The 14,198-nt window shown below is 35.6% G+C and overlaps 2 protein-coding genes and 1 long non-coding RNA gene across 3 annotated transcripts in view; 1 reads left to right on the top strand and 2 right to left on the bottom strand.

The window, feature by feature from the left end:
* SAK (Sak kinase) overlaps positions 1-5,977 on the top strand; it is a 28,591-nt gene extending 22,614 nt beyond the window's left edge. Inside the window, exons 12-14 of the mRNA XM_019048178.2 lie at positions 2,427-2,597; positions 4,216-4,362; positions 5,153-5,977. Of these exons, the coding sequence (XP_018903723.2) occupies positions 2,427-2,597; positions 4,216-4,362; positions 5,153-5,380 (546 nt within the window). The 3' untranslated portion in view covers positions 5,381-5,977. The remainder of the gene's footprint in view (positions 1-2,426; positions 2,598-4,215; positions 4,363-5,152) is intronic.
* On the bottom strand, positions 2,408-3,795 carry LOC109034826 (uncharacterized). Its single transcript, XR_002009174.2, has 2 exons — positions 3,471-3,795; positions 2,408-2,735 (listed from the first exon to the last, which is right to left on the bottom strand). It is a non-coding gene; the product is annotated as an uncharacterized lncRNA (long non-coding RNA).
* A 1,756-nt stretch (positions 5,978-7,733) lies between the features above and the next one.
* LOC109033797 (ubiquitinyl hydrolase 1 puf) overlaps positions 7,734-14,198 on the bottom strand; it is a 48,278-nt gene continuing 41,813 nt past the window's right edge. The window contains 4 exon segments of the mRNA XM_072303349.1: positions 7,734-10,258; positions 12,019-12,361; positions 12,687-12,824; positions 13,804-14,013. Coding sequence (XP_072159450.1) covers positions 9,843-10,258; positions 12,019-12,361; positions 12,687-12,824; positions 13,804-14,013 — 1,107 coding nt within the window. The 3' untranslated portion in view covers positions 7,734-9,842.

A 14,198-nucleotide genomic window follows, 5' to 3' on the forward strand; every position in this document is an offset into this window, starting at 1 on the left:
GAGCACTTGACATACCAACCCAAAGAAAAGCATCATGATAGCAAAGTTCTCTAGATTAGGCAATCAGTTGCGCATCGCTGTTAGAGCTTGCTCATCGCATGTTGAGACGAATGTCATTATCTGATCAGCTCCAAGTCAGCAGCAATATAACAGGTTGATACATGCTTTCAGACAGCACCATTGGTGAGCAGTGACAAGAAAATACTAGACTTTTGTCTCAACATACACTCAGTGAGCTCTAAAACGCTTATTAGGTAGAATAAGATTGATAATCATGAGAGATACGAATCGCGTAATGTGGCCTATGCTTGTGCTTTCAGAGGCCAAGTAGAAAACTTCTATTAAATCATGTTCAGAAACTGGAAAATGAAGAAAAACCTGATCTCTAAAGTCACAAATCTGCTTCATAGGTACAGTGTTTAATGTTCAATGTTGACTCGATAGAACTTGTGTTTGTGAAAACCAGCTGACAACTTGATGAATCACAATCTTAACCAAAGGGCTTTGAAAGAAGATGCTTTTGAGTGAGGGTATGGTTTGTAATTTTTGATAAGTTACCTGAGAGAAACGGATATTCCTTTGCTATAAATCACATGTAGACAATATAAATGAAATAATAAAGCACAGGGTTTCATAATTGGTACGTATTTGAGACGCTGACGCTTGGATAAGGGCTACACTATCAACTTTTCTCCGGAGAATAAATCACGCATTTCCGAGAAATTTCACAGAGAATTCATGATGGAATACATGTATGATGAAAATAAGTACTGAGGAGAAAAGAAAGGTTCAATCACCGAGAAATTCACTTCCATTCAATCGCATGAATGTTAAGCATCTGTGGTGTGGGTTTAGCCGTGTTCTCAAAGACGATTAGGATCCATTGAACGCTTGAACTATGACACAAAGGGCTATATCACATAAAGAAACACAAAAACCACTAAGAAATCGAATTATTAACTTTGAAACAATTAATTAAAAGGATTACTGGTCTGGCACTGATAAACAAACAAACAAATACAATGAATGGCCGGGGCCGCCTTCTCACCAGTCACCATCTCACGAATGCATACTCAAGCGGATGAATCAGAAATTAACTCATGGCCCGGGAATTTATGAAAGTAGCCGCTAAAGTTTAATTTGACGCACTTTTCCATGATTATTATTCCAAATAAATTCCTAATCTGTTCTTTAATTGACGTTGAACGTCATTCTCTCACCTGGAAGCCATTTTTTTTTTTTGGACGACGGAGTTTCGAGTCGAGGAGATTTTCGAGTTGAGTAGATTTTCGAGTCGAGGAGTTTTTTCTCGAGTCGAGTGAGTTTCGAGTCGAGGCCGTTTTGGAGGTTCCTCCAGTCGAGTAAATCTCGAGTCGAGGAAGTTTCGAGTAACGTCAATTCACAATTTCCTGCTTAGTTCAATTTTGCCCCCCTCTCTAAGCTCCCCGCTAAAATCATGGAAATCAGCCTGGTAGAATGCTCAAACGAACTGTGACAAAAATTAAAAATTTAGATTGTTTAAATGGGAGAATTCGCAACTTTGCCGCGTAATATAAAAAAAGCTGGGTCATATTTTTAAAATCTGGATAGAGCAGGCTCAAATGCAAGCCCCAGTATGACAATTGCCTGTTGATAGCCGCAAAAATAATTTAAATCAGCCTGGTAGAACGCTGGAACTAAGCGTTACCAGATATGCAAATATAGGAGGTCTCGGAGCTTACAGTATAGATATTGTATTGCATTGAAATCATTATGTGCATTGCGTCAACTTCATTATCAAACTCAAGGTTATGAAAACAAATTCTTCATTTCCTAATTCTTAAATATCGCTTTTCATGGTCTGGCAAACCCATCCGGGGAAAATTTAGGGAGAACAAACCTTACCAAAAATTGTAAAATAAGACAGGGAAGTAGAGAGAAAAGAAAGACTGTAATCATCTACCCCCACCTAATTAACTAAAAAGGTGGATGAAGAAGAGAGTTTTAGCTACCATTCAACAAGCAACATTTTCAGGTGTTTGATTTCAGGTGGAACAAATTGACAAGTACCGAAAATAAATATAAAAAACTCACAAAATGGATAACATTTGTCTGTATGTCGTATAAAAAGTAATAAGCATAGAACTTGCCATATGCAAAGCATTTTTTCTCGTATATTATATTTATTACCACTTTATGTACTTAATGTTTTAATTGAATGCAAACTTCCTCAATGGCTTTTCTCCATGCACGAACCGGAGCCCTCAAGCGACTTTAATTCTTTCATTTCCAAGCCTTTGCTCAAAATCTTTTTTGAGTCTGGAATACAGCGGTTACCCTCAGAGATCATTAGACCGACGATCTTTGGACATATGCAATTTCTCTATGGCCTTATTACTTATTTGTAGCAAGAGCTGCTACTTATCCGTGCACATTTATTTTTACAGTATTATGATCATTGCCGATCGTTGGAGATGGCATTATCATCCGTTGAAAGTGGAAGCAATGATTGCTTCCCAGCAATCATTGGCCGCAGACCGAATTCCACTTCAGTTCTTTCAAGCAGCGGTAAGGAAAATCAAGCCAATGAACAGTATTTATCTCCACCAGCCCAACAGGTAGTACTATAGTTCTTCAAGAGATAACTTGAAGCATGTTTATCATCCAGTCAAAACTCAAGCTTTAATACTCTCCGCTTTTTTCTTCCATTTTGCAACACCTTCACGCCTTATTTATCAAACTGATTCTTCTGACTTCTGTAACCAAGAAGATAAAAAGTATTTGACTAATGTTTTTCTGAGGTTCCTTAGTTATCTGCAGCTGAAGTCATAACAAATCATGCATTGCAAAATAAGTCTATAATCAGGTAGTGTCAGGTATACCCTTAGAATTTTTTGATCATCATGCCGAACGTAAAATCAGCCAGCACACTCGTGGCCAATCAAAATTATGGAGTAGTTTTAGGGAAAGCAACCCCCCCCCCCCCCTGTTTCTTGCATTTTTAAAATAGGAAGGGTATGTTTAGACTTCAGATTCAAATTTTATGGCCAATAGTAAGAACTTTTTGTTTTATGTACTTATTCTCTTAACCTCCATTTTTGGAGTTGCGGGCCATTTTGGGGCATTTTTTGGGCAAATTTCTATCGGACACTGTTTGCGATTAAATTATCCAATTTTCAAAATCTAAGAATCTCGCGGGAGGAAAGATCAATATCTTTTTGTTGATGTACCACATGGCCCCTGTTGACCCAAATTTTAGGGGTCTACAACCTATCGAAAATTTTGGGGCTTTGAAGGGCCATAAGTAAAAAATTTCAAATAGCAAGGGTACTTTTTGATCACAGATTTCAATTCTATGTGAAAAGTTACGTAAATTTGCCATGGCATATGCAATACCCCAAATCCCCCTAATTACCTTAGGACCTTTTTTCCTCCAAAAATGCCCAGCGTCTTATTTTTGAACCAGTACATAAAGTGACGAATAGTATTACCTTTTTTTTTTCCGCTGCGTGTCAAGGCTTTCCACTCTTTTTCTAACCAATTTTTAAAACATTTTACCTTCACATTTTTTTTTACATTTTACATTTTCACTTCTCAACCTCCGAACAGTAATTTCCTCTCTTCACTCAAGCTTCAAAGCACTCAAATTGAGTCTATTTCCGTTTTATTTCTCTTTATCAACGCATATATCAGTAAATGTCTTAATCAACTAGATTAAATGTGCTGAATTTCCAACAATGAATGAGATGCACATGCTCATCACACCATCAGTTACATTGTCACATGTGTTACATTGCCACAAGTGTCTAATGACATTTAAGCCTTAACTGTAGGTCTTTTCAACATCTTTGACCTGCTTGAGCACGTGTATGTGCCCCTGCCTTATTTTGCGTATTTATTTTTGCAGGGTCTCTCTTACCGGGCAAATCCAAGGAATAGGATCAGGTGAGGGAAAAGATAGGGATCTAGATGTTGATTCTGTAATATTTGCTTTTTCAGCGTTTTTAATTTTAAATATTTCTTTTTATTAATCATAATACCGAATTCTTTCCCCTTCAATCTTTTTCGTACACTTTGAAACAAAAACTTGAAAAAAATATCTTGAAAGCTACAAATCAATGGAAGGATTGACTATCGGATATGTTGTTAGAAGTTCTAAAGATCTAATTTTCAAACTTATTATTTTATTACTCTTTATACTCTACTCTTACTCTTTATTTTTTAACTTTGTTTTAGCTCCTGTCTTTTGAAGTGTCAAAATTCAGTTGCTTATCAGGAGTTGATTCTGGGTTTAAACACGGATTTTCTGGTGCGCCATGTCGAGTCATTTCGACCACTCCATTCAAGAAAATTGAAGTGCCCAACATAGGAATCGCCACTGAAGTAAGAAGTCTTTCACAATTATATTTGTTTTAATTTTCTATTCGGCAGTTTTGAGATAATAGATAATTGTAATTCTTTCCAGAAAAATCTCATCCCACTTTAATCCAAAGAGCTTTTTTTGCAGTCTTGTTTCTTTTTTCTTTCTTGCCTTTATAATCAGTTTGCATTCGGTTTGTGTAATGCATTAATGGTTTTTTTTCGCTCATGAATACATGATTATTTTTAGTAATCAAAGACCTTTGCGGTGGCTCTTGTAACTACACTTTCCTAAAATCAGGCATGCAAAGTTCGTAGGGCTGTCGGCGCTTTAACCGCCTGATCTCCTCCAGCCAATCCAGAAGCTTGATTGCCTCTGGATTCATGTGAAATTCTAGACGTTATTTGTAGCATCCGTGCATACGGGAGACGAAAATGTTAAAAAAATAATAAAACTTTTGACTTTGTTTGAAGCTTTAGAAGATGACTTTCAGCACAAATATTCCTCAATGATTTATCTATAGATTGAAATTTCGATTTCCCCAAAATATTTCACCCAAAGTTTAAAAGTTGAAATTTATCGATCATACCCAGAATGCATTGCATAAAGCTAAAGATCTACCTTAAGCAATAGTTATGATAAATGAAAGACGAAGACATTTAGCGTAGTTTTCGTTTTTGCTCTTCCTTTTCTCCTTTTTTTCAATCTTTTTAGAATGGTAAGAAGAAAACCTACTGTCGTTTGTGCGGGTGGTGAATGTTAAAATGAATTTCTTAGATCCTCATCAAATTAATTTTTTATTTATTGTTTCAGACACCCAATGGAGAGATAAAAGTAGAGTACCATGATGGGCGGGAACTCCGAGTGAAACAGAATGGATCGGTACGTTGCGTCGATTTTGATGGTTCTCTCCAGGAATTTGTGCAGGGTTCCTTCGACAAACTACCCTCGTGGGTTGAATCCCGGTTGCTTAAGATCCCGATAATTGTCCAGCACCTAGCATCCACAAACGCACCCCCCAAAACGAGGCCTTACAGATGATATTCATTCATTCGAGATTAAATTGACATTATCCAGCCATGATTTCTCCTTCAAATCAACAGAAGTCTCTGTATGGGAGAAGAGGTAGAAATCATAAATTCACATCATGACATCACCTTTCAAAGAGTACTCTTGACTGTGGCAGGAGTACAATTTGTTTTTAAACGATTTCTTCAATTGAAAGTGGGATGAGAATTAATTTTTAGCATCTTTTGTTTTTGGTCGATATTGTATGAGAAAGAAAATCAAGCTTTAACTTGCAGAAAAAGTTAGCATTTTAAAGATTTAAAGTGAGTCGAAATAAGATGCAGTAGTATTTATACTGAGATCTGATGGAAAATTGATCGATAAAGTTTTTATATTTGTGCCACTCTTTAGCTGCTGGTTTGGTCTGTAGCTGATCGTAAATTGTGATTGCTGTAAGTGTCTGTTTTGTTATCTTTAAAATTTATGGAAAGTTAATTTTTTAAAATCTTCTTGTAGAAAAATTATCCAAAATCAATGTATCAATCTAGTGCTTTACTTGCCTTAATGAGGCAAGTAAAACAATACTTCCAGCTCTATTTTTGCAAATAGAATTTTTGCACCTATTCTTTAGAATTTCGTTTTTCATGTTTCCCTAAAAGTTCCTCTTGAGGCTCGACAGTCAATTTAATCAATAGTATCAGGCAAAATGTAAGGAAATTAATCCTATCGACAGATATTTAGAGAAGATTCAAACATTGTCATCCTGAACTTATCACGCAAGTTACTGGTTGCATCAACAAAGAACTAAATGAAAATGAAACTAAACATTTCCAATTTGTATATTTTTATTTATGATCAAGATGATTTAAGAAAAAGGCAAAGTTGCATCCAGTCTACAAATCTGGTCTGCAACACGTGTTGGGGAGTCCATGCTGCAAACTGCAGTAATTGCCACGATTTTTTCACACCGCTTTAATTGGTGAACTCAATTCTCTTGAAAGTTCTCTGAAATCTTTTTATATTATAAAATACTTACTTTCCCAAAAGAGGTCCCAGATCCCATAGGTCTACAACTCCAAAAGTTTATCCTGAAGTTATAGGAAAACTGGAAGATTTGGTCTGTTCTGTTTTACAACTGGCAGTTTGAGAGATATTTACTGTTTTCTAATGCTGAGCAATGAGGGATTTTTTAATTTGAGAACGATTTAAATCGGGAATAAGGTTAAAAATTATCAAATTTTTGTCATCCCCCCCCCCCCCCTCGGTTTTTGTGACCAGTACGTGAATTCTTGTAGAATTTTCTACAAAACTACAAAAGCTGATATTGTTCCTTCAATATTTTTTTCTCCTTTTTCTTGAGGTTGGTTCATTATTTTTTTTTTTTCAAGAAGATCCCTTCCACTCAAAATAAATTAGATTTTTTCCAGCTTTTTGGCTCTGAGAGAAGAGAGAACAAAGAACAAACACGGTAAAAGGCAGAAAGCTAGATGTCACTGATGATGTATTGAGACTGTGCATCTCATTTATAGTCGATTAAGTCATTTACTGATGTATACATTGATAAAGGTATATAAAACGGAGATAGATAGACTTAATTTGAGTGCTTCGAAGCTCGAGTGGAGAGAGAAAATGAATGTATGGAGGGTTGAGTGGTGAAAAGTAAATAAGGACGTAAGAGGGGAAAAAAGGGTAATACTATTCGTTATTTTCTGTATTGGTTCAAATTTAGATCTGTTTTAAGCATTATAATACATGTTTTCTCATCAAAATTTTAAATAAATTTACCAGGAAAGGAGAACTGTGAATAGGTCTTCTCATTATCTCATTCACTTAAGGCCCCACCTCCACGTGCTTTTTTATGAAGAAAGCAATATTTAACCTGCTATCCAAGGCTACTTTGATCTAAAGTTTTTTTTTACCAGCGCTGTTGGTGGGATCCTGAAAGAGTATATATTCCCAAGATTGGAATTCTAGCACACTTTGTACTGCACAATGTTTTTTCAAGTTTTTACTGAAGATACATTTAGCTAAATAAGAAATGGGAGGTGCGCTGACCAAAAAGAAGAATGAGACAGGGTTGCCACAGTCAGGGAATACTGGGAAAATCAGGAGATGTCTGGGAATGTTGAAAAGTCGCGGAAAACTGGAAATGTCAGGGAAATATTGCTCAGTCACCTTCATTTGCTTTCTAGAATAGATTTGACGTTTTGCATGGCAAATTTTACCCGACGACTACCTATTTCAAGTTGTGTCGTTTAAAGCATCTAGTATATCTTTAATTGTAAGAAAATTTCATTTCCTAAATTCTGTGGCAACTCTGTTTACAGCTGCATTGCCCTAAAGACTTTTTAAACTTTGATGGGAATATAATAAAAACCAAGATGAGTGACGCAATAAGGTAATAATATAATTTGGAATATAAAACTTCTAAAGACTGAGGCTACTTAAAAAACATAAAAACTGCAAAATTTCAAAGCAATCAACAAAATTAAAAGAATTTCTATACAACTGTATGATTACGACAGGTAGGAAAAAAGAATCTATGCCCTCTTGCATTCAACCATAGATTAGTGAAAGAGATATAAATAAAATCTTATTTACAAAAAAAGAAGGAAAAACAAAACCAAAAAGAACAGGATTTAAATTACAACAGAGGAAAACTTTAAAAAAGTCAAGCTTTCAAGATGAAACAGGTATGAGTTTTGCGCAGATTCCATGACACAACTTTCATGACAATTCGTTTGATTTTGAAAAATGGTCATCAAGATTTAAGTTATTTGATAAGCTCTGATCAACGTTAATTGGAAAACTAAGTTAGACGAAAGTAGATTACAGATACATATTATTGACCAGAATTATGGCAAATTTCAATAAGAGAAACTTAAAGGTATCTTCCTAGCAGGCTGCAAGAGAGGGAAATAGAAAAAATAAAAAATTAGTTATTAACAATAATCTCTACAGATATTGGCAAACAATTTGCGACATTAGTTGTTTAAAAATTTATTTTTCTTTCTTTCTTTCAAATCTTATATCATCTAAAAGGAAGTAGCATATTATTAACGAAGAGTTTACAAAAAAAAGAGAGAAATTTTCTTTTTTTTCCACAGGAAAGACGAGGTTCTTCACCGATAACGATGAATTCACAAATTAAGAAAAAATATTAAAACTATTTCAACCCTTAATTATAGAGTCAGCGTTTCACTAGACTACAAAATCACTTGGCCACAGTTTGGCCTGATTCGTATGAACGATTAAGACTTTGGATATTTGATTAAATTTTACAACCATTGGTTAAACAAACAAAATTACAAACAAGAAGTTAAGCAATGACAGACTTTGATCATAATAGACAGCAGGTTCCATTATTCAGCATTTTTCAAGGAAGCATAATCAATTCTCACCTAGAATTCAATATATGACACAATTATTTCGGACATCACAGCAACCACGATTAGACAAAATGACAAATGCTCTTGAAAACGCGGTTAACATTTAAATAAGAAATATGTACTGCTTTTTCCTAGCATGCTTAATCAAAAATCTGTGACAGCATTTACTATCAGAGCTACTTGAATCATTAAGAGCTCTATCTGGAGCAGCAATTTCAAGCAATTGGAAATTATCTCAAATTAAAGTATTCGCACAAAAATTTGGGTTCTCCGATTGAATTTTTCCAATATTTGACATTTCTGCTCTCCTTTAAAAGCAATGAATTTCTTCCAAAATATAAGTGCATTCCACAAAATACTAAGACATGACTAGTAAAAATTGTGAAACAGTCTTTAAAACTGGTGAATTTTATAAACACAAAAAATTAAATTCCGGCACAGCTATAGTACGTAAAACAATGAACAAATGTCAAAACAGCTTAAAATTAAAAGCTACCTATTATCGATTAAGGAGCTTCAGCAACTTAACTATTCAATATGTACTCCACTGCAGACATTAATTACTTAATAAAACTGTTCATTATAAATAGAAAAATCAGTTAGTCTAAGGAGAGAATTCATTGTTTCCTTTAATTAGAAATTCAGCTCTAATAGGGGGGCGAAAATGATTTAATCCATGCAATTCAAGTAAAAAATTCGAAAAATACCAAACTATAAGTTGATTCGATTGACAACTTAACAAAAACTTTCTTCCCTGCAAAAGGAAGCCAAACCTCGATTGTTAAAAAAAATAATTAAAAATATAAAATAATTAACTTGACAGCCAAATACAAGAGAGAAAAAAAATGAAACGACTTTCGGACACACCTACGAATGTAAAGTTCCGAGAGGGAAAAACACTTCCAAATTCTTCAAGTCCACTTTGTTCGTAAAGACTCAGATGAGCCATATAGGGTGATCCAAAAACAAGGTACAGATTGAGCTAAATATAGATTTTTCTTCAGAAATTTTACTGACGATCCAATGATGCTCCCTATACATACCTAAAAACGGTTACTCACTAGTGAGAAAACTTCACACCCCACTGATTAGTGAGAAAATTAACTCTATGGAGGGCTTTTCTTTTCATTTGTTGTTTCTTTTTCAGCTTCAGCGATCGCATCATCGTTCTCATCAATGTCAACGCTGACATCAACTTCTATGTCAACGTTCACCTCATCTTCCTCATCGTCATCATTGGATGGGGAGGGAGGATTCTCTGCCTGCTCCGTCAGTTTTTTCTTGTCCTCGAGGATTCGCATTAGGTCGCCAAGAGTTTTCTTCAGCGCTTCTAGGTCCTCATACTTCTTTGCCTCACTTTTGCAGTGTTTCAAGGATTTCTTGGTCCCTGTATCCTTTGAGCAGCTTGGCGCATCCCTGTCATCTGCGTCGTAGATTTCGTGACTTTTGACAGCATCTTTAGAGTCAGACGGAATATCATCTTTGGAGGAGGAGAGTTTTCGCTTCTTCACAGGGCTTTCATCTGCAGAGCGAAGAGTAAAGATTTAATTAAAGAGAGAGAATTCAAAAAGAAGAAGAGCTCTGAAGTTGAAATTGATGACACTTTTGGATTTCTCTGTTAAGAATAAAATCATAATGATCGTACAACCCAATTCCAGAGGCAAATCACAAATAGCACTAATAAGAGCCGAGATTCTTTCAGTCAGAAGTTAAAATAATTCTGAGAGATGCACGAATATCATAGAGAAAATTTTCTTTTAAGGTTTGAAAAACCTTCTGAGATTCTATTTGCCTCTGTTTCAACCTAGATCTATCCGCTAGATTGATGAAATTTAATGATCACCAAGGAATTTCTGCGTCAGGTGGATCAAAATTAGTTAATTAGGAAACGATTTGAAACATCTTGATTTTCGGTCAGCATGGAGGTGGCTCAAAACTCAAATAATATTTGCAGCCAAAAGCTTTGGGTTTAAAAACTAGCTCTAAATTTTATATTAAAATAAGCCTCTTGCTGAGAAGACTTACTGTGAGAGGGGTGCCAAATAGAAAACGAAGAAATTTCTATTACAATTTTTCTTGATGGCTCTTGCTAAGGTAGGTCTTCCGAAAGTGTGCACATCTTAAAAATTCAGAGGAAAAAGTACACATTTTCTGTTTCTCTATTGTGCAAAATCCTCACTAGCAAAAACTTTTTCTTGATTGAGAACAAAAATTCTGAAACTTTAAGCTCAATTCCCACAGTTCAACTTATCATTAAACTTTTCTTCCGCTTTTGTCGAATGAAAAGTTTCATTGTGAGATACTGAAACCAGGAAACAACAATCTTATGAAAAGTTGAATGGAATCTTGAATGTGACATCACCCTTAACTTTCCAATTGACATTAGCCAAAGCTGTCCGATGAAAAGTTGAACTGTGTGAATTCATTTCAAAATTTGCGTCTTTCTCTCTTACAAAATGCTCCATTACACAAAACCCTAATCACCATCCTTCATCATATTTTCAGTTTGAATTCCCAATCTAATGCTCCAGTAATTCAAACAACATGGACTATGAATGTTGACAGAGTTCTATGTGATGGCACGATTCGTCAGAGAGAAATTGAACAAAGCCCACATGAAGTTACAGCAGTCTTGTTCTGGATAAAAGATTTGTGAATCTATAACAACTTCTTAATTATCATTGAAAGTAAAATTTTAACACTAAGATTGTTTTTCTTAAGAGTAACTATGGAGTTCTGCCAACCACTTCCGATGAGCAGATCTCATCTTTCCCCAAAAAATTTGATTTCCTTTCACTTCAGGTGATTCGATGGACGCCATTTTTTGTGTCAGAGTAACGTGCAATATATCACATAGATTCATTCCATAATTTCAACTACTTGTCATTTTTTTCGAATTTTGAGATCGCAATCCTGTTGTCATGAGACTAAAGAATTCATGTACCAAATTTGACAAAGAAATTCAATGTAATAAAGGCAGGGTTTTTCTAGAGGAAAAATATTGCATTCGATATTGATAACAAAACTGCATTAGAATTATTTTTCCTCTAGAAAAACCCTGCCTTTATTACATTGAATTTCTTTGTCAAATTTGGTACATGAATTCTTTAGTCTCATGACAACAGGATTGCGATCTCAAAATTCGAAAAAAATGACAAGTAGCTGAAATTATGGAACAAATCGATGCCATATATCGCATGTCGCTCTGACACAAAAAATGGCATCTGTCGAATCACCGTAACACCGCCCATATGATGCTGCAATATAACAGTGTAAACTCACCAGTCGATTCATTCGGCGATGAGGGCATGGCCGTCTCGAGCTTTACTATTTTCAGCAACATCTGCTGTAAAAACTGTGCAAAATTGGGAGGAGGCGTGAGAACAAATGTTTTGGTGCTCGGTTCTTCACTGTCGTCCGAGTATCCTGTGGAACGCGAACTGTTGAGCACCGACTGCAGCTGAAGCGCCAAATTATGCGAATAGATGATAGCCAGGGCTCGGAGGTCTCCATTGAGTTTGTACCCAACATCCAAAATATTAAGGTTGGCCCGGTTGGCCATTAGAGAGAGGCACAGTTTTTCGACCATTTGGACTGTTTGGTCGGTTAAAACTTGTTGCGCTACCTGTCAAAAAAAAAAAAAAAAATTACAGGAGGTGAGTCATTGGTTAGAAAAGAAGGCAATTGATAACATATACATTGGAGAGTAATACAGTTAAAAGATTAGGTTGCACTTTAGTCATTGCTGAGATTTACAAACATAGCATTTCCAAAACAAAAATACTTGAGCACAGCGATCTGCTAAATTCCCGGAGGTTTAGTTCACTTTGCACGTTCAGCAAATGGAATTTAAAAAATGAGTGTCACTGATCAATTTATGATGAAAAAGTAATAGGTTTCCTAGAAAACAAATCCATGTGAATACAGGAGTAAATAGTGAGGATACTAACCTTAGGGAAGAACCTCGTCAAAAATTGATAAATGAGATCATGATTTAAAGATGTTCGCTCATCAAGGAGGACGGTTTCAACATAGTCTACGAAGAAATTGCAATTCGTCAGCATATTCAGGTACTTCGGATCTAGATCCTATTTCAAACAGAAAAGCATTATTAAGAGAGGTTAAAAGAATTAGAATAGAATCTCTTTAAGCGATCACTTTTGCAGAAGGGCGAATGTAAGTACCAAGTGGTCTACAAGTTAAAATATTAGAAAAAAATTTCTACATGGCAGAGTTTTGAAAATAAAACGAAATCAGATTTGAATATCTAATTAGTTTAGGTCTATCTAGAAGACATTACGACCACGTCATCAAACTGTGGAGGCCCAGCAAACATGAGAGAGAATGAGACTAAAAAATTAAAATAAATTCAGGTGTGACCGACTACATGCACCAAAGTCGTTAAAGGAATACAGTAATTAGACATTCAACAGGGTTGCCACAGAATTTACAAAATGAATTTCCCTGCAGCCTGAATGTTGAAATTAATTGTTTTTCGGGTGGAAATGGATGACATAGGTTAAATGGCAAAGCGTGATCGGTCGGCCATGTCTTATCGCTGCTTTGACGGGTGGAATGGACAACATACTGTCGGATACTCAAGAGGTGCCTTTAGTTTGTCGTTCGATAAAGCACGACAAAGCAGCGATAAGACGTAGCCGACCAATCAAGCTTCGCTATTTAACCTATGACATCCATTTCCCCCCCGTCAAACACAAAATTTCAACTATCAGGCTGCTGACATCCATGACACAATCTGGTAAATTTCCCTGAAAATTTAAGATATACCAGATGGTTAAAAAGACGCAATATGAAATAGTTTTCACGCAAAACTTCTTGTTCAAAACGCCAAAAGCAAATAACAGTGACCTAGCAATTTTTTCCTGACACTTTCATCATATTCTCAGAAATTTCCGGGTTTTCCCTGAATTTTTTAGATTCTCTGACATTTCCCAGTGTTCTCTGACTGTGATAACTCTGCTTTAAGTCTACATTACTGACACAACGACTACGATAACATTTTCAGAGCTAAGTGAACATGAGAAAGACTAGAATCCTGAGACTGACCTGGGATTGTCGCTGGTAGACCTCCAACCATAGCTGCGGGAAGTAGCAGAGATGGAGGGGTACACCCTCAAATCCTACCATACAACTTAAATTTATCAAGGATTGACTAATGAACTTGTGTTTGATGGCGATACGAGTCAAACAGTCCACAAATTCATGATATGGAGCGTAGAATTCCAGTAATGCTTCGTCGTATTCAGGATCACAGCCCTGGTGACAAGGAAAAAAACAAGAACCAGATATTATCTAGATACTAGAACCGTGTAATAAAGGAAATTTATTTGTAACTGGTAACATCTCTACCAAATGAGTAGAACAATGGTAAAATATTCAAATAAATAGATTGCAAAACAAGGTAAAAATTAGAGCAATAAAGGAGTTGTTTTTTCAGTAAA

The sequence above is a fragment of the Bemisia tabaci genome, chromosome 8 (assembly GCF_918797505.1).
Source record: "Bemisia tabaci chromosome 8, PGI_BMITA_v3".
Lineage (NCBI taxonomy): Eukaryota > Metazoa > Arthropoda > Insecta > Hemiptera > Aleyrodidae > Bemisia > Bemisia tabaci.